This window comes from Etheostoma cragini, chromosome 3 (assembly GCF_013103735.1).
Source record: "Etheostoma cragini isolate CJK2018 chromosome 3, CSU_Ecrag_1.0, whole genome shotgun sequence".
Taxonomy (NCBI): Eukaryota; Metazoa; Chordata; class Actinopteri; order Perciformes; family Percidae; genus Etheostoma; species Etheostoma cragini.
This window is the reverse complement of record NC_048409.1, coordinates 22675404-22702622: the sequence shown is the minus strand read 5'-3', so window position 1 is coordinate 22702622 and position 27219 is coordinate 22675404. Positions and strand designations below refer to the sequence as shown.

Here is a 27219-nt window from a genome sequence, read left to right as displayed (position 1 = left end):
CTGCCTCAGTTAATAGTGGTCTAAGTGAAAAAGAAGAGGAAAATGTCCCCTTTTAATGCATTTTCACAAATAAAATAAAGCTTTCACAAATCTGAAACTGTGTTTTTAAGAATATTTAGCCTCTCTGGGATCATTAGTCCAGATTAGACTTGTCTGGGTAAAGTGATTTTGGATCTCGACCGGTTCTAAGTGGTCTACAAGATTCCCTTAAATTTCCCCTTAACTGCCAAATCGGAAGCTGCTAATCGGACGCTAACTTCAGCGTCGTGGTCAACCACCCTTGAGTTTGGATTTTTGAAAAGCAGGTCTTTAAAGTTGGAGGAAGGGATGTTTATGTTCCCTATACAAATGTGTTTTCTCGTATTTTCTTTAATTTAACCTTTATCTTGTGTAGGATTGTCTATGCATGAAATTTGATATAGGCCTAGAAAATTCTTTTTTAGTTTTGGCCTACTGTGCACGCACCGAAAACTGTCCCTGCCACACTGGATAGTACAACATGTTTATCCCATTCCAATGCTGTTTAGTTCAGTGTGATCTAAATATATCGGAATGATCTTTATTAGATAACCTCAGGTAGAGCTTGAGCTAATTTTGACTTCTAAATATTGTAATTATGTCTCCATATGACCACACAAAAAGCAGCTGGGAGTTTCCCTCTAATACAAAAGAGTGATTAACTCTTGATAACATTGTTTTAGCTACAAAATAGACACTTATCTTATCATTATTATTATTATTATTATTATTATTATTTGTCTTATTGCATAGTTTCCACAGTTTTGCTGATACCGATTCTCGTCATAATTGCCAAGGTATAAGATAATGTACATGTAATAACTGTGTTGCATACAGTACTGGTACTGCAGCAGGTACTGTGATTTAGCTCACTGCTATGCCATTTTAATGAAATACTAGAATAGGCCTTAACGTCTGAACATAAAAATAAGAATTGCCTAAACATTAAACCAGAATATGCACAATATATAACATCTTTGCAGTTATGCTATTCTCTTCAAATAACACTGGACTAGTGTCTTGCCCTGTGATAAACTGGATTGGGTAAATTATCAAGAAGAGTTAATATCCATCGCATTCATTTCATATTCTTTATATTCTAGCTTTAACTTTGCTCATGTAATTCCTGTTTCAAATTTCACTCATCAATGCTCCTCAGAAGTTGTGGAGTGAAAGCATGTGGTTTTATGAAAGAAGGCTACCACTGCTTTTGGATGCACTAAAGCCAAATCCATGTGACTGGGGCAGCATTGTATAATGCCTGAGATCTGTGCCAGTGTGTTAGGTGAATCAGTGCTCTAGCAGAGGGAGTTCAGTTTCATTATGTCATGCTTTTGCTCTGTTTTGAGAGTAACCAAAATGTTTGGGCACGTCCAATTTGGGAAGAAAGTTGTAATTTTAACCTTCCCTAAAGTTAGAGTTACGTCAAACAGATTATGTAAAGAAAGAAGAAAAGACACGGAGAGTGTGCACTCTTATATAAGTAGCTGCACCCTGGTTTTGGGTGGGAGGAAACAGTGCAATATTTTGGATTTGGCATCAGTAGGCCTACCTATTGCCAGTATTTCCTGGCTGAGGCTTAAGCAGCCATGAATAGAATCCAACTACTTCTGGTCTGCTGCAAAGCTGACCAGACCAAAGCTCACTAAACCTGTTGCTCTAGTATTTTTGTCAGGTTTCTTTTAAAGGATAAATGAGATCTGTATGCCCTTAAATGCTTGTGAATGGTTTTCTTTATTTGTTTGCCAAAAGCAAGTGAAACTTAACCCGTCTTTACAATGTGGATCTCATGTTACAACCTTAGAGTTGGCAAAGTTGTCATAAGGTCACGTTTAATAACTGAATATGATGTTATGACACAAGGTAAATGTTACTTGAGGGACTATGGACAGCTATTTTGATATTGTTTGTGGATTCAGGTACGTCCGTTTAGGGCTCTTTGACCCAGACTAAAGTGAACGTGAACAATGTATCAAGGTTGTTTATCATTGGTTTGTGTGGGACCTGTGTCCTTGGCATTGAAAATGAAACATGAAAATGCTGTTATTGTTGAGTGAGAGCCATTTTCTCCCCGGCTATTGGTTGTCAGTTTTTCCTCCTGCCTTTTTATTAGTTAATATTGGTAGGGCCAGGTCATCAGCTACAGAGGAGATATCTTGAATGAATAGTACAAATTATTTTAAAGCATTTTGTTTTTCAAACACCCTCATAAGACATGATGGTTAGTGCAACAAGAAGGTTTTTGTTTGTGTTGTGTCTTCAGAGCTGTTTTTTTTTTTTAATCTCTGTAGGATCACCTTTCATGTGAAAAAAATTCTTTTGGAAAATTCAACCAGATCAAACTGGTCTAGGGCTTTAGTCCGTCTGAAAAGGGCAAATAATGACCTATTTACGGTGCAGACTTCAGCAGAGATCAGTAGTGCTGAGATCGAATCAGCTTTCTGATGGTAAGCCACTATGGTACGCCGATGTACGTGTGTCTGTCCTGCCGTGCCCTTTTTTAATCTATTATTTACTTTTAAAAGGCTACATCGGCTGATCAGAACAAACTAGTAGCTAATCCCCATTGATTGCTGTTTCTTCACTATGGATCTGCTATCTTAGAAATGTAGCTTACTCTATACTCTTACTCTATAAGGGTTTGTCTGTGTTTTATTTTCCTCCTATAGACTCCTTACCCACTCCCGAGGCTTCATGGCATTGTCATGTGGAAGGTAACTTAATCTCCCATCGTTTGCCTTTTGGTACGCCCGATGTCTGAGGGCATTACTCCAAAGCACTACCTGTACTCAACCCTTAAAGGGTGCGAAAGGAACCGGGAAAGGGTTGCCTTCCAGATGGATGAAGAGGAAGGCTCTCCCTGCGGCTCCATTAGCCAACTTCACTGCATGGCCGACAGTTACAACAAGGGTTGTGGCGGACGGGATGGAGTCGAACTGGAAGCGGAGTTGGGATTGGCCTCTGAGGGGAGCGACAGTAGCCATGAGCACCCGGCCTCGTCTGGCTCCCCACATGCCGACAGGAAGCGGCCACGCCCACCCTTACACGAGGATGTAGAGATGGGGGGCAGTGGCTCGAGTGGGAGCGGGACAGAATCCCATGGTAACGAGTCGCATGGCAATGAGTCCCATGGCAATGAATCTGTGAGCAGCTCAAATGTCAATGGCAAGGATTCTGCTTTCTTGGAGTCTTCAATGAGCAACAAGAGGTGAGGGCAAATCCAATCCCACCGCCATGGGGGGGCAGACCATCTAGGTCACGGAAGTGAGGTTCATTAAATGTAATATCGGGTCTATTTTTTCCTCTATGACTCATTGTTGGTGTGAGTCACTGGTGTAGTCTAGCAATAACTGTCTCAGACAGGCAGTATTCTATTCCTAATTATGAGACAGACTACAAAAGACAATTGCATTGACTTTAGAAACTACTTTGTATTCAAAAGCAAAAGAAAATGTCTTCATAAAAAATGAATATGATGCAGGCTTCATGGGACTTAATTGTCCTGTTAAGTGATTTTAGTGTACAGTGTGTAATGGTTGAAGGCAATTATTTAACAATAGGCAACTGAGAAGTGTGACCTGACCGAATCAAATGGTGGCAAGGGGCTGTGTGTGTGGGGCCCATTTAATTTTCACATTTTTCACATACCATTTTACTTTCAAACTTTCCTTGTATTTTTTTAGTTCAATCATGCTTTAATTATCCCAGATAATAGAGTAAAAAAATCAAATAATGCTTTTCTTTTAAATATTGGAATTATTCTATATAATGAAAAGGCGTAGTTATAGAAAAGGGTTTTTGTTTTTCAAATCCAGAAATGTTTGACCGGCCGGTTTGCTCCTTGTTAGCTACTGTCCATAATTGTATAGTTTTAAATACAAGGTATACAGATGGTATGTTTGTAGCATTCCAGGTGAGTCCTAGACTCACTTTATATTTTTAATCTTAAATCATTGTTTTGGTGGTCTTTGATAATGTTCCGTTGTGTGGTCCTCTGTCAGTAACACCACGTTTTATTCTTGGTTACAGCTCAAACTCTCACAGCCCCTCGCCACCAAGCAGCTCCAACGCCTTCAGTCTGGTGAGCTCCGAGCAGGACAACCCTTCAACCAGCGGCTGCAGGTACATATACATCTTTCATCTTACTTTACCATTTCACAAACTTAAAAAAGTTTGACAGAAAATCAACTGAGACAGTAGAATATAACTTATTTATTCCTCCTAAAATGAAAGGGTAAAAAGTTCTCCAAGGCACACAAAGGCAAACAATGCCAGTCAATCCAGTTATGCCCCATCCCTTCAGATACTGGTAGCACCTTCCCAGGGTGTGACAGCTCTGGTGAAACCATGTCATTTTGACACACGTGTATCTGTCTCATGCACGCCTTGCAGCAGCGAACAGTCTGCCAAAGCTAAGACACAGAAGGAGCTCTTCAAGACCATCAAGGAGCTGAAGATGCACTTGCCATCGGAAAAGAGGAGCAAGGGCAAGTCCAGCACTGTCAACACGCTCAAATATGCGCTGCGATGTGTCAAACAGGTGAAAGGTAAGACTCGCTTTTGTTGGCACTTTTATCAGGCTAACTGTAAACACGCAAGCTATGACTTATTTCCTACTTTTCATTCTTTGTTTGTGATGGTGTAAAAAAACAAACATGCGAGAGTGATTGGGTTCTATCCAATCAGATGTCTCCTAAATATCAAACCGCTAGACACTATTGACAATCGCTCAACTTTAACAGCAGTTGTTTCGAGTGATGGAGGATTCTAGGCTTTTAAGAAACCGTCTTGCACTTACTTACTTTAAGCCGCATGAGCGCAAAAAACATTTGGACACGAGTGCTGTGATTTATCGATGCAGAAACAGTACATGATGTAGCACAGGAATTTCCCCAGTGTGGAATTAATAAAGTCTATCTTATCTAATAATATCTCAGACACAGTGAACGTCATTCTGTTAGAATGTCATGTCGGAACTGGTTGTTTACTGTAGTGTGGTGATAAAACAATCACATCACACTAATTGAGTGCCAAATTACAAAAGGTAGGCCCCAGTAATAAGTACAAGATGACTGTTGCTTCAGTTCTATGTGTTAAAATGTCATTTTTCTATACATGTCAGTGCTTTTTTTGATCTACAGAATCTGGTTTTACTTGTTCAAATGAAGGCCGTGTTATGTATAAATGATAAAATAATGATTCAACTAGAGCAAGTTTTGTCTTTAAGCTTTTTGGGGCAATATCAATAGTAATAATAATGGTCCAAAATGATGTGAAATTGCATATATTTAAAACCTTCAAAGAGGTAGAGTGCTTGCCTCTTGCAAGTTCCACCAGTTAAACATACAAAAAGCAATATAATCTGCCGTATAAGGGCGGTATATGATCAGGGTATGGTGGTTTTTTGTGTATAGCATGGGTGAATATGGTTGCTCCATAACTTTTTCCTGTTTTTTGGACCTTAGGCGCCTATAAGCATGATAATTATAAACCTGTCTTTTTTTACTGATACTGTATGTGAAATAATGTCTACATTGATCCATCTTCTCTTTGCTTTGCAGCCAATGAAGAATACTACCAGTTGCTGATGATTAATGACAGTCAACCACCAGAGTTTGATGTATCATCCTACACCATCGAAGAAATCAACAGCATCACCTCTGAATACACCCTCAAAAACACTGTGAGTACCTCTGATCTTCACCTCACAATAAGGTCAGTATTTATTTCTAAATATGAGTAGAGTGATTGGAAATCTGTAAATATAAGTGAAACATTTGTATTTTGTGTGAAATTTACAAAATAAGTCATGTCTCAAATGTTGAAATCTGATAACTTTCAACAAACCAGGGGTGTAGACAAATCATACCACTGCAACATACACAATATTGTGAGAAATGTAATATTTCACTTCATGAAAATGAAGTAGTCAGATCCTTTACTTAAGTGAAAGTACTAATTCCACACTGTAAAAATACTATCATTGGAATATTACTGACAGCTTGGGTTTAAAATAGTTACTGCAGTAAAATATTTAAAATACTACTTGCCTGGTCCTCTGTTAACGTTAGCCGTTGGCTATAGCAGTTGTTTTTGCAAGTAACTAACTCTGGTACTCTAGCTATAAAATTCAATGTGAGTAGCTACACAAATGTTTAAATGATATAACATGCCCGTCCCTAGTAGCTGTGATAAATTAGCCTGAAGCTAATGCTTACCTGTTTAAGAGAAAATTAGCCAACTCTGTGTCCTTTTGGGTGCTAAACTTTCTCCATCTTTCAAATACGTCTTCAATATTTACCTGGGGTTTGTTACGTCAGAAACATGCTGTTTTTTCATGTTGGGTAGAATCTATCTCCGTTGGTCCCATTCGTTTATTTGATGCTTTCATGGCTGTACTAACGTTACAGCTGTAGCACGCTGGGTTTAGTTTTACAGATATATCTGGCAACCCGGCCTGGCCCTTAAACTGGGCAGTTGATAACAACACACAGGCCAAAACACAAACAGAAATTCCATCACGGAATTGAAATTTTAAAAGGAGGAAATACTGGCAGCATTGTTGTCAGAAAAGATAGTGTTAACTTTAGCATGTTTCCTTAATATCTGATGATGCATTGGGTAATTTTGGAATTTAGTACAGTAAATATACTACATATTGGACCTTTAAGTAAAAGTATGTAAGTATTATCAGGAATATGTACTTAAAGTATTAAAAAGTACTCCATTCAGGAAAAGTCCTCACATTTTAGAAACTGGGAAGGATCCAAAACAGTTCTCTCATTTAACTAAGTGTTCAATCGGCTAATCATTTCAGCTGGACTTGGAGGCCATTATATTGTTGGGTAGTTTAATTTATAATTAAACATTGTATTTAATTAACTACATATGTTCTGTATGCAAACATCTTAATTAGTAAAGTAACTTGTAATTAAAGCTGTTAGATTAATGTAGTGGAGTAAAAAGTACAATATTTCCTTCTGAAATGTAGTGGAGTAGAAGTAGAAAGTGGCATGATAAGAAAAGACTCAAGTAAAGTACAAGTACCTCAAATGTGTACATAAGTACAGGACTTGAGTAAATGTTACGTTCCACCACTGTGGTAGAGGATACATCTTCAGTGCTTTAAACATCTTGAAAACTTCTCTTTTTACCGACAGGATATTTTTGCTGTTGCCGTCTCACTCATCACTGGGAAAATAGTTTACATCTCGGACCAGGCGGCATCCATCTTGAACTGCAAGGAGGAAGTGTTTAACAATGCCAAGTTTGTGGAGTTCCTGACACCTCAGGACGTCAGCGTGTTCTACAGCTTCACCACGCCCTACCGCCTGCCCTCATGGAGGATGTGCACCGAAGCAGGTACCAGCTATACCTAACTGGAAATGGTTCTTAGGTTTAACTGTTTTTTTATTTACCTTAAAAGTCCTTACAGATTTGAAAATGTTGTCCCAGTGTAATAAACAAATGGCAACGGTATCCTTGCAAAATTAGTAGCGAAGATTGAAGAAAAGGCCTGACATGTCAGGTTTTATCCCAACGCTGTACATATGGTAAACCAGAATGCAGGTGGGACAACGTGGATGGTAGATTTCCATAACCCACTCAGTGCCACATAAAACACAACCATACCACCTGTACACACACCAGCATCTATTTCCTTTGCATTACTCGCCCCGCGTGCTTATACACACATAGATTGTGTGTATAAACTGTTTGTTGAAGACACAATTACAAACGTTTGCAGTCAGAAGTTCTGAGTTACCTGTTTATTAGGTACACCTGCAGAAATGTAATGCAAAGCACTGCAGAAGCTTTAATTAAGTCCTACGTTTTGGGGGTCTGCTTATTGTTGACATTATGTCTTAGATGAGTTAAGTCATGTCTATGGTAAACTTTGGACCTGTAATAAGTGGTGATGTGTCATTGCATTGCATTGCATTACATTGATGTGTGTTTTTAATATTCTCCCACTAAAAATAAATCCACAAAAAAAATCCACTAAAAACAGCTTTCAGAGATGTACAGCTGCATCAAATTATGCAATCCTTAAATCGGTTTTCTATCTGGTTGTTCTTTTAATGTTACTCCTTTGTTCATCAACTTTAAATACTGTTGTTGATTCTCTAGTCTTAATTGAACAGCTTGTGGTCATTTGGGGGTGTGAAAGCTGTTATCAGTCCAGGGATGTCAAAGCAGTGTTGTTTTGCAGGCATCACTTGGTAATTTAAGATGTTTAAGTAATGGTTGAGCAGCTTTTTTTTTTCCATAAAAGTTTTTCCTAGTCTAGAACTTTGACTGATCTTTAAACCTCAGTTGCATAATTTTAGAAAACAGTGCCTCTCTTGCTCTTTACCATAGATGGCTCATTTTGAAGTAATCAGTCTAATGCATATGGTAATATATTCATCCGCCCTTCTCCCTGTCTTTTATTCAGACTTGTCTCCCACAGAGTGCATGCAGGAGAAATCCTTTTTTTGCCGCATCAGGTGAGTGACAGCAGCAGGCGCCTTCTCTAATTCAGTTTCCTAATCAAACAAGCTCTGAGTGAGGCAGGGTTAGGAGTATGGTTGAGAGGAGGGAGGAAGTCAGCAGCTGTGAGCTTTTAAACTGTCTCTGTCCCATCTAGTTTATGAGCCATTCAGGCAAACTGAAGTTTATTTTTAAAAGCCTCTTTAGGTAATACTCCAATATTATGAAACAGTATTTTTATATTGTGTGTGTGTGTGTGTTGTAGTGGTGGCAAGGAGCGCGAAGGAGATTTGCAGTACTATCCTTTTCGTATGACTCCATACCGGATGAAAGTCCAGGATGCTGAGCTGACTGAGGAACAGTTCTGCTGCCTCCTGCTGGCCGAGAGGGTGCACTCTGGTTACGAAGGTGAGGAATGTGACCACAACCACATGGTTTTACACACATTTCTGATGTTTATTTTACAACATGCCTTACTGACCCATATAACACACAACCCTATTTAATGCTCTTGACATTTGGGTTGCCACAGAGAGCATTTACTCATTTGTTTGTTTTTTCTTCTCTCTCCACAGCACCCAGAATTCCTACTGACAAGCGTATCTTCACCACCACACACACACCCAACTGTGTGTTCCAGGATGTGGATGAGAGGTGAGAGGACAACCCCCCAGTTATAATGGCCCACGTATTAAAGAATTGTCGGATTTGAATCGGGCTAAGGCTTGTACTTACAGTTAATGTGTCAGGCCGGGCTCGGACACAACGTGCACGGGCTCGGGTATGGTCTGCCTTGATTTTTTTTGGCCCAATCTAAGCTCTACCACAAACACACACACACTCTCATACACTCATACAAAACATTACAAGGCGTCACATCATGTGTGCATCTGTGCTCCTGTGCTGCTGCCCTGTTAAATAAAGTGAATGTCGGCCTTTAAAAAAATCGAACTGTCTTTAACACATTGTTTTGTTTCTGAATCAGGGCTGTTCCTCTGTTGGGTTACCTCCCTCAGGACCTGATCGGGACCCCTGTGCTACTCAATCTGCACCCAAATGACCGCCCCTTGCTGCTGGCTGTGCATCGGAAAAGTAAGAACATGTTTAATTCACAGTGATGTCCTAACGGATGGGGCAGGGGCAGAGAATCAGTTCTGAAAAGTTTTTTTGTTTTTTTGTTTACCTTTTATTTATTCTGGGAAGTTTCACTGTGAGAAAGCCTTTCTTTTGCAGGAACGCCCTGATCACCTTTTATACAGTTAAACTCACCTGGAAGCTGCCCAGTACAACCACAGTCTGATCTGCTGGCCACTGAGCAGCTCCACTGGGGCAGTTGGGGTTAAGGGCTTGCTCAAGGGCAGTTCAGTGGTGGTATTGAGGGAGGGGTAAGGGCTTGCTTCCCTAAGGCCAACACTGCCCCTGGTGCTTTAAACCATGCTTTAAACTATTTGTGTTGGTCAGCTCTCACCCAGTCACTCTGTACTTTTAGTTCTGCAGTATGCTGGAACACCATTCGATTACTCCTCAATCCGTTTCCGTGCAAGAAATGGCGAGTACATCACCATTGATACCAGCTGGTCGAGCTTTGTCAACCCCTGGAGTCGCAAGGTCTCCTTTGTCATTGGCAGGCACAAAGTCCGCACGTGAGTATACCCAATGCATCGTTTTAGTTAAGTTTTTTAAGTCATTAGTTGTGGTATGTTAGAACATATTTCACTTTGAACATTCTAGATGACAGTGGTCTGTGTGTTTGGCAGGGGTCCTGTGAATGAAGATGTTTTTGCAGCACCAGTTTTCCACGGAGGGAAGATCATGGACTCAGACATCCAGGAAATTAGTGAACAGATCCACAGGCTGCTACTCCAAGTATGTACCAACACACACTAGACGCCCACTTAAAAACACATTTTCATGTGTCTGTTTCTGAAACATCATCTTCTATCTTCAGCCAGTCCACAACATCGGCTCAAGCGGTTATGGTAGCCACGGCAGCAATGGTTCCCATGAGCAACTGGTGAGCATCAGCTCGTCGGGCGAGAGCAACGTCAACGTTGTGGAGGAGACCTACAAGGCCAAGCCTTCCAGGACGTTCCAGGAGATTTGTAAAGGGGTCCACATGCTGAAGAACCAGGACTCCCAGGTCTGCCTGCGCTTCCCTCCTCCTTGGCCCTCACCGTCGCCAACTAAGCCTGAGCAGAAGAAGACCTCTGAAAGTGAGTTGACTTTAGGTGCCCGTCTCTGGTCACTTTGACTTAAAGTCATGATAATCACCGGGAGAACATTTATTGTAAGTGAACACAAAGGTTGAGCACACAATACACATCTGTCAGTGAAAATAACCACACAAATAACTACACTTCAGTAAGCTAAAGTGGCAGAAATAAATGTTCTTTTAAAGTATTTTTTTAATGCACAATTTACTCAAGGACTTTAAACAAACTCTCTACAAATATCAGTGACTTAGTCAGCTGTACAATATGTACTGCAATTTGCCACAGGAGTCAGAATAAGAAATTATTTTTGTCGCATTCAAATACGATGAAAAGTGTGTTTGTGTGTGTTTTTGTGTTTGTTTGTTACATTGTCCCTTTCCGGCCCCTCCAGCAATAGTGGCAGCTCAAAAGAGTCCAGCGGTGCGTTTGAGAGACTCAGCGCCCCCTCTGCAGGTCAAAGACAGTACGGCAGCCAGCATGGAGGACTTCACCTGCAAGGACCAGACTGTCTGCTCCTACCAGCAGATCAGCTGCCTCGACAGTGTCATCAGGTAAGGCGTGGTATTTGTGTCCACAAGTGATGATAGTTTAAAGATTCCTGTATGAAGTGTGCACTCTCTGATTTATTCTATTTCCGCTACTAAGGTACCTGGATAGTTGTAACATCCCCATCACAGTGAAGAGGAAGTACCAGTTCTCCATCTCCGATGATGACAAGAAGGGCTCAGAGGATGGCATGCAAGCGCCTCAGGACACAAACCCAGGCATGTACACACCATGCAAATGTGTACATATACACATGTCACAAATCATCCAGGATATTATATCCATTTTTTGTAAAGAAAACCCTTGTGTTTTGCCTTTTGAACTTTGCAATAGAAAAGGTCCGCAAGTGCCTACATTTTTATGTTTGCTTGTTGTGATTTCTTGGGGTATCTTCAAATGCTTCATATCACTAAAATCAGTACAACCTAAGCTAAAAGGTTATGTAAAACAATAAAACAGGATAATTAATGAAATTATTATAATTGTTTCATAAATGATTTTTACTAAATGAACACACAAAACATATTTATCCAAAATATTTCAAAAGTTAGAAACATGTCAAAAAGAATATTTATATATATCGTTTTTATATGAACATTTTTAGGTTTTTGAGATATACACATTTTTATGAGCAGAGTGTAATGGCATTTGATAGTTTAATTTGAAATAAAAATGGTCCACCTGCTGTTTAGCATGGCCGTTCCGGGGAAATACTGTTGTCCACAGGTTATCAGCTCGTTAGACCGGATGTCACGTAACGTGATGGCGTCATCAAAAGCGTACAACAAACTGGAGCGGAAAACAAAAGCATTAGCTTTCTGTTGCAAAAAAAGGAAGGCTTTAGCTTTTTATTGTTCATATTTTAGACGGATTTTCAACAGAATCATGTAAACAATGATCTCCTGCAACCTCTAGTGGCTGCCCGTGGGAGTTCAGTTCTTAAAGGGTTACCCAACAAGAGTTGGACTGTTATAATCTATGGCTTGGAGCTAACAGAGGATTGCTTTGTCCCCATCCACACCCTTTGATGCTAGATGCCCAGCCAGGACTGTCAAACATGAAAGCACCTAAGAAGCCTTCATCTGGGGCAGTGGCTGTGGTGGGAGGTTCCCTGGCACCCCTCACCCTACCAAGCAAGGCTGAGAGTGTGGTGTCAATCACCTCACAGTGCAGCTACAGCAGCACCATTGTCCATGTGGGAGACAAGAAGCCTCTGCCAGAGTCTGGTGGGTGATGGTGAACATGCAGGATTTTATCCAACTGCTAGTTAATAAGTTCTGTTTGATTGATGTTTATGCCTGTGATTTCTTCTACAGAGATTATTGAGGATGTTGTCGAAAGTCCTGTGCCCCTGGCTCAGCCTGTCAGCGTGGTGTCTCCACCCAGCCAGGAGAAGGAGGCCTACAAACGGCTGGGACTGACCAAACAGGTTCTGGCTGCACACACCCAGAAAGAAGAGCAGGCCTTCCTCAATCGCTGCAGAGAGCACTGCAACGCCAGGACCTTCCAGAAGGACTGTTTCACATATCTCCACAGAGAGCAGAGAGGCCCAGTCAGTGCTGAAGGTACACGAGGCTTAGTAACTAACTAAGTAATTCAAATTGATGTCTGTAATTGCTTTTTCACATTGTTTTTTTTATTTGTAACCCTACCTTCTGACTTTTTTCCGTGTATAATCTCAGAATCATCTGCTCTTCAAAGTTCTGCCAAACAAGGCACCACCAGGCCTGAGACCACTGCCAAGAAGGGCAACCGCAACAGGAAAACCAAGAAGCCACGTATGAAGCATCCTGATTCATCAGACAGCGGCGTATCAAACCGTAAACCCCGGCCACCTCTCCAGGGTCTCAACCAAACCTCATGGTCCCCATCAGAAAAATCCCAGTCAGCTTTCAATGTCTCGTACCCTGCTTATCCGCTCTACCCCACTGGATCTGCAGCCCCAGCTCAGGCCCCCCTGCCTGACTGCTCCCTTTCCACAGGCTTTGGAGAGGGGCAGAGCACTCAAGGCCCATCTACTGCCTCTCCATTTGGTGCAACCATTGTTACACCTGTGGTAGCTCTGGTGCTACCCAATTACATCTTCCCCCAAATAGGACAGTTAGGTCACATTGGGCAGCTGGGGGCTGCTCCTAGACCAGCGTTTTTCCCTGAGCAGACCCAGACGCAACCTGCATACACTTCTCAGCAGCTCTTTCAGCCCCCACAGCCAGGCTACTCCATGCAAACCCAACCCCCCTATAACAGCCAACAGCCGTTCCCTGTGCAAACTACCTTTACCCCCCAGCAGCCATTCCAATCTGCTCACACCCCCTTCACTACCCAGCAGCCTTTCCAGGGCGCTCAGACTGCCTATACTACCCCGCAGCCTTTCCAAACCACACAGACCCCCTACACTCCCTCGCAGCCTTTCCAAACCGCACACACCCCCTACACTGCCCCCCAGCCATTCCAGGCTGCTCAGACTTCCTACACTACCCAGCAGCCCTTTGCTGCCCAGCCTTCTTTTCCAGTGCAGACTCAATTTGTGGCCCAAACCCCGTATCCTGCTAAGACCTTCCCTATGGCTGTGGAACCCCAAGAAGGGGCAGGATCACGTTCCGCCACTCCAGCCTCTGGAGCAAGAGAGCCTCTCACGTCCCCGCGACTGTTCGAGTCACGGTGCAGCTCGCCCCTGCAGCTCAATTTGCTGAGCACGGAGGAGGGACAGCGCTCAGTGGAACGGCAGGACAGCGCTGCGCCACTTGCTGGTTGCCACGGCTACAGTACAGTAGCTCCACCGGGGGCAGCTGGAGGAGCAGTGGAGAAGAACGAAAAAACCCAACAGGTGAGAGTCACTATGTACCAATTTAGATAGAACGTATCTTTGATCAGGACTGTGTCATTAAGTTTCAACCACTTATACACGCACCGACACTGACTGCCCGTGACAGCGCTGATGGTTTGCTGCCTTGTGTTTCAGGTGGAGTCTCCAGAAGATCAGGCTCAAAGTGACAGTAACTCCTCATCCTGCGACTTGCTGGACATCCTGCTTCAGGAGGACTCACACTCTGGGACTGGATCAGCCACCTCCTGGCCACCTGGCTCCATGGCCTCAGGATCGGGCTCAGGCTGCAATGGCTGTGATACATCAGCTAGTGGAGCTTCTGGCAGCAGAACAGGTCAGTAGAGGAACACCCCAGCTCAACAAAATTGACTTACCTTTAATTTCAGCTACTTCCTGATATTACTTCTTTTTGATTGGTTGGTATAAAAAATTATAAATATTATATTTAAAGACTTATTTTTACTGTTTCCCTGTCTCTCCAAAACTGTGAATAGGGAGCAGCAACACCAGCAAATACTTTGGCAGCATTGACTCTCTGGAACACAACCCCAAGACCAAAGCCAAGATGATCAGTAAAGGAGACTCTGAAGGCGGCCGGCAGACAAAAATCTCCATCCAAGGCGAGGGAGAGCTTTTTATCAAAAATGTTCTCCAGGAGCCCCTCTGGCTGCTGATGGCAAATACTGATGACAAGGTCATGATGACATATCAAATTCCATCCAGGTGAGTCACTGACAGGGTAGTATTTAGGGGTTGAAATAATTTTAAACAAAGGCCTATAAAGCAAAAAAAGAAGAAAGCGTACTGCAAACGTTATTCAGATGTATTCAGTAAACCTTGGAGGCCCTTCTTTCATACTATTTGTGTTGAGATGTATTTGACTGATTACTTTGTGGTTAATTTTCACATTTGCACTGAATAATTGTATGTATCAGTCTTGTTGGTAAACTGTAATGTGTGTGTGTGTGGTCTGCCACCCATAGGGACATTCAGAGGGTTCTGCGAGAAGACAAGGAGAGGTTGAGGCAGATGCAAAAGAGCCAGCCTCACTTCTCCTCAGACCAGCGACGAGAGCTAGTAGAGGAACACCCCTGGATGAGGAGGGGAGGTCTACCTGCTGCTATCAATGTAAAGGTCAGAACCCCACTGAAAAATACATATAAATACACATACATATACAGATTTAGTTATGTAGAAATAGTAAAATTGAAATATATTTAATATTCTGCTGGTTGTATGTGTTAAGGAGTGTGTGTATTGCGAGGACGCCGCGGCGGCCCCATTCGAGGAGGACCTGTCACACATGGAAATGGGCGAGATGGGCGAGGAGCTGAGCCAAGAGGTCCAGAACGGCGTAAGCCAATCAGAGGAGTCTCAGCCCCAAGCAGACACTGGCTGATGAACATGCACGCTGCCAACGGGGGGGGGGACGGGGACGACACTCAACCAGCCTTGGACATTTGTGATGCGCACACGCACACATTGTAAATGTGAGACAAAAAGCTATGTGCCTGACCGCCTTTACAAACACATCGTTAACTCAAGCAGAACTCCGTGTTGCCATTGTTGTGAAGATGAGGATGTGTGCCGCTCTTGTGTTGTCTTGTGTTGTGCAGAGGAATGCAGCTGGAGTGCAGTTCCTAAGCTGCCCATACAGGGGGCAGTATCGCTTCATTTGGGTCTTTGTATACATGACCCTCATGTAGTTCTTTTGTCAGCTCACACACACACACAGACACACACACACACTTTCTCTCTCTTTCTCTCCCTTACTGAAAGAACCTGGGCACAGCCTGTTTTAGTTGGTGACCTTTGGTCTACCAGATATTTATTTATTTAATTGTTTCCCATCCTTGTCCAAGGCAGAGTTTTACAGCAACATAAGCAGTTATTATTCTCAAAAAGCTAATAGTTAATGAGCATATTTTAAACATCTTATAAATATATGTGATTTTAAGCATTTTATTTTGACAGTATAACTGTCTTAAATTCATTTAAATCATTTTTTATGTTATTAACAAGCGGATGTTAAAATACTAGTTCTAATGTTTGTGTTTTCTTGTATTGCCCCATGATCTTATTTAAGCCCCTCAAACCTCCTTTGTTTTCCCATTGTTGACAATGTGGAATAGTTCAGTCAGGACCACTTTGTCCAACTAGATTAATTCATCTGCAGTTTGTATTTGGCGGTATGGCTTTGTTCTGGGGCCTCCTCCCACTTCCACGTGCATACTTGGAAAGCGGGGAGTATGATCCCCATAGGGTACAGAACAGAGCAGCATCAGTGACAGACACGGCATTGATTAAGTTAGACAACATACATTTTAAAGGAGGAGTTGGGGTGAAGGTGGGTTGCAAGCGCGAGCAGAGATTCAGCAAGGTGTTCTTGCTTAGGAATGGTCAGCCATGAGCAGAGATAACAGCCGAGCTTGACTCTGTGACCTGGCAGAACTTACGCTATGCTTTATTTGTGGTTCACATTGGATGATGTTGGCTGGGTCAAAAGGAAGGGACCCCCTCCTCTGTATAATGGACGAGTTTCTAGCTCCCTACTCTCAAATTTAGTATTTGCAGTATCCATGCACGGAGCAGTGTGCACCTGACTCAACAGGCAGCAGAAGGACACGCAGGCTGATAATAACTTTCCTAAACCGTGACAATGTGATACATTGCACAAGCCATTCATTTTTTCATGAATATATATATATATATATATATTTTTATAAATAAGACGAAATGACGAAATTTTACGAAATGAACATCATGCTGTATTGAAGATGACTTGGAACGACCGATTGAGGCCAAAAACGTGTGAGGAAAATGTTTACTGAGACAACAAATCAAGTGAAAAGTGTGGTAATTTTCCTAAAGACTAACACACAAATGGACTTCTTTTTGGAGCCAGTGGTGTTGTCCCCTGCTGGACATGAGGTAGAATGCAGGTCTTTATTGTCTTCACTTTTCAGGCACGGAAGTTGCTGCTCACCATAAACTGCAGGATATTATAGTCACTTTAAGCTTTCCAGCTATAAACTGGAGTTAGCTATTCCTTTTCACCGAAAAACTTCAAAAGTGTTGTAGTCCTCTACAGAACCCTAAAACAGCACAGGTGCTATGAAGAAAAAGGCGTCACCACAGATTTAGAAGCTGCTGAAATACGTTTTGTTAACAACTGCAGAAATTGATCCATTAAAAAGCAGAGGTTGTGGTATGGTGGTTGTCCTCTTGTTTAGAGTCTGCAAATCAAGGTCAAAGCTGAAGAGATGTTTTTTTGTATTGTATTCACACTGGGAAGGTCCTTGGGATTAGCGTTTCCCTTTCACCTCTAATTTTTATTTATAAATTATATATTTGGTTGTTGAAACCAAAGTGTATCTATGTATAATGTCTATGTAAAAAAAGGTCATGAATGTGTTTGGTGCAGCTCTACAAGAAAATGTAATTTTATATATTATGCAAAGTGCAAATTGTCTCTACTTGCCTCCTTTTTAGAGACATTACCTTATTTTCTCACACATTTACTGAAGTGGTTTCCCACACTGAGAAATATTTTTAAAATAGTTCAAGCACTACCAAAAATGAATTTAAATCTTAAGTCTCAGTGCAGGTGTGTGTGTGCTGCAGTAGAGATTCTTGACCAAATTAAAAGCTGATGGTCAACACGCTGTGTACTTAAAGTAAGCCCTTAAATATAGAAGTATGGGAAAATAAACAAATAAGGGGACCATGTTGCCTAAGTAACCTTCTATAGAAACCTGGGTAACACAGGAAATGGTGACATGCCTGCATGTCGTCATGCCATGAAGTATTGAGGAAGGCATTGATCCACAGTGGCTTCATGTAGTCGAGATGGGACAGGAGGCGAACTGGGAACAACTCTGGTGCTACAGCAGGTTGAGACAAGGCTTAGGAATGTAAAACAAACTGGACCAAGAACATCTCACTGACTGAGTTTGTTTTCAGGATTTTCTCTTTACCTTCTCGTTCTTTTTTCAGGATTTTTTTCTATTTTTCTATTCCTTCCTCTCTCGTGTGTGTTGTCTTGTTTGGCAAGGGTAGGAGTTTTTGAGTGTCATTTGAGATGGACCCTACCTCTAATAAAACCCAGGTCAAGTTACTGTAAGCAGAAGATAGCATGTGAATGCATGTGGGCAAAGCACAATGAACAATGTGGCCAATGTGAACAATGTGGTCAGATACTAAGGGATGGGCTTTTTCAGAGAGTCTCTGCCTTTTAGTTTGTGGACTCTTCTGTCTGCTTTCCGTATCTATGAATGAATACACAGAGAGGACCTGCGTCGGTCACCACCTTCAACGTCTATCTCTTTTCAAAATAGATTGAGGGGGGCTGACAACGCCCACCTGTGTATAAACCCTTAAAGAAGCCAGAGAATATGTAAGCCTTCATTCTCAAAAGGCCTCGCATAGAGGGAATCCATTTTCAAATGACTTACAGACTGGTGGGCTGTTGGACGCAGCCCTGATCTGTAAATGCATACACACGCTACTGGCGCGTGATGTGTATGATTGTACACTTGTGTCATTGCCACTTTATGCGGTATATTAACTAGGACAGTTCTGTGCATTTTTTGTAGGTAAGATGATGTGTTGTTTGAGAAACAATGTTGTAATTAAACAATGGATATATAACTGGTGTGACTCAGATGGCTTTCTTGACTAATTTACTCAACATATTGAAGTCATACATTGTTGGCTGGAAGAAGAAACAAACTGAAAACACTGACTGGAAAATTAATGATAGCATGTCAGCAAACACTCAAAAAAAATGCGGATCACAAAATCATTGAAGTGACGTCTTCCGATGTATTCTTTTGTCTGAAGAACAGTCCATAACCCAAATATGAGGAATTTACCTTATTGTTAGACCAAGGAAATCAGCAAATTCTCTCATTTGAGAACCTGGAGTCATCAAATGTTTCATACCACTACATCATACTAGTATTCGATTGTCAAAATAACTGCAGAATATGAATGATTGTCTTCATTTTCGTTCAATCTAATAACTAGATCTACCAATTAATTAATCATTGCAGCTAAACAACTGGTGGCTGGACTACTGATTGGACCGAGATAAAGCTGCCTATCAACCAGGTTGTGGCCAGCAACAGTAGTTCAACCTGAGCAAACAATAACATATTTAATGGGCTTCCACAGGAATGCTTGCCCAACTTTATGGCACATTTGTGTGATAAAAGCCTTCTGGTCCAGTAATTTATCCATGAAGAATTCCTCATCAGCTGCTGTCATTGTCTGTCATAGCCGCTGTGCCTCTTTCAGAAGAAAGCTTCTTTTGGGATGCATTAAAAATGGTACTCCAGATTGCATATCTAAAAAGTTGGAACACCCTCAAGAAAAAAATTTGTTTTTTCAACGGTTTATTTTCTCAGACTTAACAAAGCTTGTCAAGAGTCACAGAAGACTTGCTACAACTTTTTTCCTTCTTTGCCTGCTGCATTTGTAGTCCCTGGTAAACTTACCACCATGTGTTTCACTTTAAATGATATGCATATTTCTGCACAGGCAATAAATAACTTCAACTACCATTTTGGATCTATGTCATTCCAAAGCTTGTTTTAAGTAACAAGATAAGAAGGGCACTGTATGTTGCATGCAGCACATAAATGCTGCTGTAGCTGCTGCTGCCCCATAGGAAGTGATTGTTCTCTCACAGTCAAAGACATTTAAGAAGGAGCCAAGGATGACAAGGATCCCTGGGGATCTGTTTCAGCACCATATGCTCGACTCTGCCGTTGAATCACTCTCACACCAACTGTTGCATTGCATTGGCCTTTAACCTCAGAACTCAAATGCACGGTCCCAAACACACAGCTGAGCTGATGCATATGGACCCAAAAGTCCTCCCCTCCCCCCCCCCGTCTGAGTTTTTTTTCTTTTTCCCCGCTTAAACTAAATCTGGTAACGTGGTCAGCCTGTCATCTGTCGTTTTCAGTTAGGTAGCAGATAGTGGTGACATGCAGCAGAAGTATTCCAACAGTCAGTATCTCTGGTTTGTACATACATCCTACCAAAAATACACCATTTCATGTCATATCCTCAGCAAGATTGCCTTACTTCCCATAGTACTGTGAATTTGTAGCAAGGAAATTGCATTGAGTTTGGCTATAGTTTTTTAATGGTTAGGTCAACGCTTTATTCAAGATTTCAGTTGATTGAGGTGTTGGTCTGACCACACAGAATGGGGTGTGGCTGTTATTTAATTTGTCCTTAACATCAACATCCACACCCATCCACCCACCTGCTTCCTTCATACACCCAAACATACTGCACACATAACACACTATGGGCTTACAAAACGTTACAATGACTGGTTTGTTTGGGGACTGAGCATATGTTTAAGGATATTGTACACTGTAATTATTAACTTGGTTTGAAACTGGGTTTGTCTGAAATCTACAAGAGACCAAAATGACCAGAGGCGCAAATGTTTCAACGAAAGACAGCTGTCCTATGGATGTAAAATGGATTGATTCAGGATTTTGGGGAGAACTTATCATTTCATCATGGCTCACTAAAAAAAAAGGTATATCTTGGGTCCTCAGCAGATTATGTAATGCAATATTAAGGCTAGTAGTCTTCCCCTGTTTCGAGTATTTATGCTAAATCAACCTGTTGGCTGTACCCTTATGTTACTGATAGATATAGTGCATAGTGATCTTCTCATGTAACTGACATCAAAGAAAAACAAAAAAACTAAAAATCGATGAAGTGCATTTCCCAAAAACTTTAACTACTCCTTTGATGTTTTAGAAACCACATTTAGTTTGTAAAATATGCATTATTAAAGATTAAATTCAACAGCGTATATAGGTAAAATGCTTAATTATAAAGCAAGCATGAAGGCTTCATAGATTTATTCAGTAATTCGTTTATCAAGGCATTTTAGATTAATCAAAGGCCAAATGGTTATACAGTATTTTGGGTTGCCAGGTTGTAAGGGGAATATCCTCCCTTGTAACAAGCCCTTACTTTTACTTTGGGCTAAATCCCACACTTCTCTGATTACTTTGTATTTTGTACTTGTAAGTGGAGTATTTTTCATTCACACACTTTTTTATTTAAATAAAGGATCTGAACACATTTTCCCATCACTGCTCTTTGCTCTTAATTCCCCACTGCCTCCAACAAGGCTGCTCTCCTGATAGAACCATGTCTTTACAAGTCATGATCAAGTGTGAGTCAAAAGTCATAATGGATTTTGTGCGTGTGCATGTGTGTGTGTGTGCGCGCGCGCGTACATGCTGGTCCCTTTGAAGAATCCGAGCCTGCTTGTATCCTTTGTAGTGTCTTTTCAGCTGTGCGGGCTTTTGACGCTCCTCTGTCAAATTGTCGCAGCTTTGATCCCATTTCAATGCGTTTCCTCCGACGTTCACACCCAGGTCCAGTTTGTGAACACCCACCTCCACCTCCACCCTGGTTTGTTAATTATCCCCTCAGTGCTCCAGGATCATCTGACAATAAACAACGTGGGATTTTCACCAAATATTAGGCCTACGTGTAGCCTGTTAGTCTGGAAGAGCCTTTTTTCCGGGTGAATTCACTTGTCCATTTTATATCAGGAACTGAGTTGTTGCTCTGCGTTGTAGGCTGTTCCAGACACAGTCCAGACAGGATCTGACAGCACTTTGTTAACATGCTCATTGTATCTGAGGTGAGAGTGAAGACATTTGGAGAGGTGCGACTCTTTCATGTGCGCACACGCACCGCGCGTCCTCGTAGCGAGAAAGGACTGCAGGTCGGAGGAAAAAGAGAGAGCATCATTCGAGTTTTTTTTTTTTTAAATTTTTTAGGGTGATTCAATGTTTAAATGTTCATCTTATGAAAAAATAATTTTAGCCTCTGGCACCAAAGGGCATTTAATAAAATATGTACAACACAAGTTCCTTTCTATGTGAATATTAGATTATGATTTTCTGTTGTTTTTTCCTCCTATAAGCTACATTAGCTGTTTCTGGCTGTGGTTTAATGGGCCATGCAATGAAACTTTAATCTCCGTGCTCCTAACGGGAAACATCACCTACATTAAAAATGTCAATGTTATTTACATTAGAATATTACAATATGGGTAAACTGGTATACTGGAATAATAATTACTTAAGCAATATCACATAAAGCATCTTCTTTGTAGCTTTCATCTTTTTTTCCACATTACGACGCATGAGCACACAAAAGTTGGAAGAACGACTTCACAACTCAGGCATGGGGACCATCCGAGGAGCATGTGAATGCAGCGTCAGTCTCAAACTTGTGATGTCAACAAATATAAAGTCTGGAGCTGCTCCATAGACAATTAATGATGGGAGACGGATTGTTTTCTATGTATTACCCAAATGAGATTTATTCTACTTTAGTGTTCTCAGTGTAGAAACAAAACATGTCCATATACTCACCCAGAGCATTCCTCTGGGCGCTCCCAGTGTCATCTATAACATCTTTCCCAATTCATTGTCTAAGGAGCAGTTCCATACGTTATACGTGATGACATACAAATTTGGGTTTGGCACTCTAGTTTTAGGATTTCAGAGAGAGCTGTTCATGTTGACTAGGCATAACATGATATTTGACATTTGACATTTTGAAAATGAGCATAGCTCCCTTTAAATAACTTGTCGGCCGAAATCCCTTTACACAAATTAGTTTTTCCCCAATAAATTAACAGTTTATCTCACAAAATGGATCAGAAGATTTGTTTATTACCCCTATTTGTTTCCCGTTATAGCACTCACAGGGATTAAGTCAAGTCATACAACAGCTTTTCAATTACATTATTTTATTTAGCAAATTCAAACATTTAACTGGCATTTCTAAACATCATTACAACATAAAGTGGTCACTCTTAAGAATGCTAATGGTCCAATAAACTACAGGCCTTTATGAAATACAATAGAAATATTTATATTAATCAGAAGCACTGCCAAACTTCTCGGTTTCTAAAAGAGCTATTTACACAAAGTTAAAGACACAAAAAAGTGAACGGTTCCTCATCTGTCCTTTGCTGGTTTATAAGTGAATGTTTCATCTTTCTCCAGGTGTAAAAAAAAAAGAGTAACAAACGAGGACTCAAAGCCAGAGTCTTTACTGAAAAGGAAAGAGGGAAGACTTTCAGGAGGCCCCAAGCTGGAGGGGCCTTTAAGAGAAAGATTAGATTAGATAATACTTTATTCAGTCCACAATAGGGAAATTCAAGGGCCCATGTAATTAGATAAAAGAAAACCTTTCTTTAAGACATTTTTTCTATGATATCCAAAGCACTTAAGAGTGTTTTCTACTTCTACTTCATTGAGTGAATTCCTACATCTCCCAGAATGCCAAGGAAAAGATTCCAACCTGCAGCGTCCAGTTTAGGGTGAAAAAAGCCACAGCCAGGTCCGCTACACAAAACACAAAGTTATTTGCGGTTGCACTGCATTGGGATAACCGAGGCTGTTGCCAGTGGACAAATTTGTGTCTCTGTGTCTTAGAGAACAGATTTGATGATTGAACATCAATGTGTAGAATCCATAAATTAATCCATGCATGTGGCAATTTATCTGCAGGCGTAAATAAGCCCAGAAATGAAAGTTACACCAGCCAGAATGGTGATTTGTGAAGTGTCACGTGCCGTAGGGTGGACTTTTCCTTTTCAGTAAGAGGCCCTTTGTCATGTCTTCAAAGAAAGCAGCTTCAACATATCCCAACTGCATTCCATCCAAACCAAACCCCAGACCCCTACCAGGGTCTCCACATAGACTGAGGGTAGATCATGGTGGGCATGCTCAGGCCCTCCCTGTTCTCCAAGCCCTCAGTGGAACTCTGGTTGTGCTCATTGTCGGTCTCGTCCAGGTCGGAGCACAGGTCGGAGCTGGAGGGGGCCGGGGAGAGGGCCGAGGACGAGCTGCTGGATGGGCTCCTTCCTCCGGGTGAAGCCGGAGTCGTGCAGAGCGACTCGTCGCCTCCGTGCCAAGTGCTGCTGTTACTCCCAGAAGTGTCAGTAATTAGATCCATCAGCATATCCTGGAGGTGGTCCTCATTCAGGGGCATACACTCCAGGAGATGGTTAAGGAGCTCCGCTGCAACTGTTGAATCTATCCCGGGACAGCTGGACACAAACATGTGGACCTCGTGCATGCACTGGATGTAGCCAGCCGCAAACCTCTCACTTGCTTCTTGGTTGAGTGTGTCTGATTCTATGGAAGCAGAGAAAGACTGTGAAATAGCTGTAACTAGTTGCAGTTGAACTACCCGTGGACCCAGTCGTCAAGTCACAACATCATTTGGATGGTTTGCACTTCTCATGACTTAAGAGTAATCACATTAAACCTATTGATAAATCAGTGGTTGCCTTTTGTCTTGTGATTTATTAATTCGAAGAAATGTCTACACCTTCATTCATTGGTTGAAAATGTCTACTCGTGACCAGTAAACCCAGAGTGATGTGTGATTCCATGCTTTATTTGAATAATTTTAAGTCCTGGAGAAGTAAAATTATCCAGTAATTACAAAACAAAAGCTCAAAAGATAAGAGGAAACTCTTCTTTGTCTAGAAAAGAGATGTTTCTTTCTTTTTGCTTTCCTCTTCTGTTTAACATCTTGTGAACCCTGGAATTTATCTTGCGATCCCTTCTGGGGGTCCAGACCCCCGATTTGGAAACCACTGCTCTAAATTTCAAGTTAAACTTCTAGCACACTTAGGCCTAAACTGTCTGGAGATGAATGGAGGCAAACCGTAGTTATCAGATACAGACAATTAAGATGAAATCCCCCAGAACTGCATATACGCCTACTTGTTATTAGACTACGTTAAGCAGAGCTGTACAGACCTTGGGTTCGGTTCTTTAGTACGTCCTCCACCTTCTTCACTGTAATCTCCAGCACCTCTGCGTTCTCCATCTTGGAATGAAACTGTGGAAGCAACCAGTAGAACTTCATCAGAACCTAAATCTACCTCTGCATCACAGGGACAGGTGAGCAGCTGAGGAGCGGTAGGTGTGTGTGTGTGTGTGTGTGTGTGTGTGTGTGTGTGTGTGTGTGTGTGTGTGTCTGTGTGTGTGTGTGTGTGTGTGTGTGTGTGTGTGTGTGTGTGTGTGTGTGTGTGTGTCTCCGTAGCCTACTCACGTCTGTGTCTGCCAGCAAAGTCCGCAGCTCCTGCAAACTCTCATTGATGCGAGCTCGCCTCTTCTTCTCCACCAGAGGTTTCCTGGTCTACAGGAACACAAAGATCACTGCAGTCAATGACAGACACTTACAGCTGTGGATCACACTATTGGTTCATTCTAGTCATATATGGGATGTATAATAATATATAATAATAATTGACTGTTAGGTCAGGTTTAAACGCTTTTGCCATAAAACTTAAATGCATAGAGGCTGTCACCGGTGAGACAAGTGCGTCACTGCCCTATACCCAAAGAGTGCCTTTAATTCCGCCAACAGAGCCGCGGTAGGTAGCCTACCTTTCTGTCCGCTTTGTGAATCCCGTAGTAGGATTCATCTTCTTCCATATCAAGTCCAGTGCTGCTGGGCCGAGCCGAAGGGGCCATGTTGGTTGAATCGCCCTTTCTGTGGCTTCTCCCACGGATTGCTTTTTCCGTCAGCGAGGTGCAGCTGGCACACGGAACCGGTTACAGGAAGGGGGTGGGGGGGGGGGGGGGGGGGGGGGGGGGGAGGATCGATAAACTCGCAGGCCAGCGAGGTGCCCTGTGTTTATTGTGCAATCCTAGCGAGACGTGCTGCTGGCGCTGAGTGGCTGTAGTTAGTATTTATAGGGGCTTATTAACATGTGAATAGGGGCTGAGCTGCTCTCGCGGGGGGACAACAGAGCGCACACGGCCGCAGCCAATGAGCGCCCGGTCCCTTTGTCTCCGGCCTGCCCCGGTCTGAGCCCCAAGCAGCTGAATCAGACATTTGTTGGGTTAGGGGACCGACCGCTCGGTTTTCCCCCCACCGTTGGTTCTAATCAGCTATGTAGAATTTCTTTCAGCTGTACAAGGTCACTATAATGCAAAATAAGTTGTTGGAGTGATAGCTACACTTTTTTTAAATTATAAAATTAAATTATGTGGCCAACATGTTTCAATGACTGTTAAATGCAGCCTGGGGGGCAATTTGTTATTAATATGTGATATAGGCTAGGTCTATGTCCAGTGTGTAGACATTTAGTCATTTGGTGGCATAGGCTACATTATTCAATTTTGCTTTGTATTTATTGTTGTCGCGGAGTTTTCTGATCACTCTAATGTCTCAGATCATCTCAGCGTTAGTAGCCTACCAGTGGGTCTGTTTTTCTGCCCGACCCATTCTTCGTTCTCCTGACTATTGTGTCCGAGCCTCAGCAGATTTACCCGTCTGTTTGGCGGATGTAACGCGATGACTTCGGTTGGCAGCTGCTGCTGGCGGCCCCTCGGCGCAAACTGAATCAGCCGGGGGAATTAAGGGCCCTTCTCCAAAGAAAGCGACAGGTGTTGGCCTGCGCCTCGTTTGTTCTCCGTGTGTTTGGTGACTTCTGATTTGTGTGCAACTGCATTCTCACGTTGCATTGCTCTGCTGTATGAGGGTTTATAATGGCTGGTTGAATTAGCTGATAATTTAACATTCGTGCTATCTTAATTGTAATCTGTGTTGTGTGTAGCTATAAGCATGCAAATAAGGAAGCTTCTATCCTTTAAACAGTTTGGACTGCTGAGAATTGTTAGAATAATGCTGGTTCTTCTGGTATCACTATTGGACCTTTTTTAGTTTGGATGTTGTGCACCATGTCTGTTTGTGTCTAATAAGAGCGTTCAAGCATCTGCCATCGTTATAGGCCTGCATGCTCTGTACACGGTGTTGTCATGCAAATTACCCTCAAATGTCTGTCTGCTCGAAAAAGAACTAGGACGTAGTCATCTGTTTGCTACCTTCCAGGTAAATACAATGCTGTTCAGGTGCTCTTTTGCGCAGCCTATTCGCAATAAGTAGGCTAGAACTAAACTCACTAAACCCACATTTTAGAAGAGTTTCAGACCTTAGTGGAGGGGTTTTTGCACCTCGCCACCCTCATATCCATGTTTCAGATCTTTAAGGGTCTGAAATGTGGAGAGAGCAGCTGTCTCGCCTCGTTTTTGTTGATGACTTTCCTAAGGGACC

General features: G+C 42.0%; 2 protein-coding genes across 3 annotated transcripts; one reads left to right on the top strand and one right to left on the bottom strand.

The window, feature by feature from the left end:
- Positions 1–2771: 2771 nt before the first annotated feature.
- Positions 2772–18726, top strand: LOC117941823 (period circadian protein homolog 2-like). 2 transcript variants are annotated; one of them, XM_034866980.1, is made up of 22 exons: positions 2772–3226; positions 4048–4140; positions 4411–4565; positions 5580–5701; positions 7179–7380; positions 8456–8507; positions 8756–8898; positions 9066–9144; positions 9476–9582; positions 9980–10133; positions 10248–10356; positions 10439–10703; positions 11095–11254; positions 11349–11467; positions 12284–12475; positions 12566–12814; positions 12932–14076; positions 14212–14410; positions 14571–14799; positions 15060–15210; positions 15323–16456; positions 16488–18726. In XM_034866980.1, the coding sequence occupies exons 1-21, from the start codon at positions 2772–2774 to the stop codon at positions 15473–15475; spliced, it is 4533 nt and encodes a 1510-aa protein (XP_034722871.1). In that variant the 3' UTR covers positions 15476–16456; positions 16488–18726. The 2 variants fall into 2 exon arrangements, with proteins under 2 accessions (XP_034722871.1, XP_034722872.1); XM_034866981.1 differs by lacking the exons at positions 2772–3226; positions 4411–4565 and having other exon boundaries at positions 4046–4140; positions 12269–12475.
- A 4577-nt stretch (positions 18727–23303) lies between these two features.
- Positions 23304–25858, bottom strand: her13 (hairy-related 13). Its single transcript, XM_034866982.1, has 4 exons — positions 25548–25858; positions 25210–25296; positions 24915–24996; positions 23304–24281 (listed from the first exon to the last, which is right to left on the bottom strand). The coding sequence occupies exons 1-4, from the start codon at positions 25632–25634 to the stop codon at positions 23824–23826; spliced, it is 714 nt and encodes a 237-aa protein (XP_034722873.1). The 5' UTR covers positions 25635–25858; the 3' UTR covers positions 23304–23823.
- Positions 25859–27219: the final 1361 nt, after the last annotated feature.

Coding starts and splice junctions, on each gene's coding strand:
- LOC117941823 (XM_034866980.1), top strand. CDS start 2,772: ATGTCTGAGGGCATTACTCCAAAGCACTACCTGTACTCAACCCTTAAA. Junction 12,815..12,931: donor AGGCCCAGTCAGTGCTGAAG/GTACACGAGGCT, acceptor GTATAATCTCAG/AATCATCTGCTCTTCAAAGT. Junction 15,211..15,322: donor CTGCTGCTATCAATGTAAAG/GTCAGAACCCCA, acceptor GTATGTGTTAAG/GAGTGTGTGTATTGCGAGGA.
- her13 (XM_034866982.1), bottom strand. CDS start 25,634: ATGGCCCCTTCGGCTCGGCCCAGCAGCACTGGACTTGATATGGAAGAA. Junction 25,297..25,547: donor TTCACAAAGCGGACAGAAAG/GTAGGCTACCTA, acceptor GTGTTCCTGTAG/ACCAGGAAACCTCTGGTGGA. Junction 24,282..24,914: donor ACTAAAGAACCGAACCCAAG/GTCTGTACAGCT, acceptor CTGCTTCCATAG/AATCAGACACACTCAACCAA.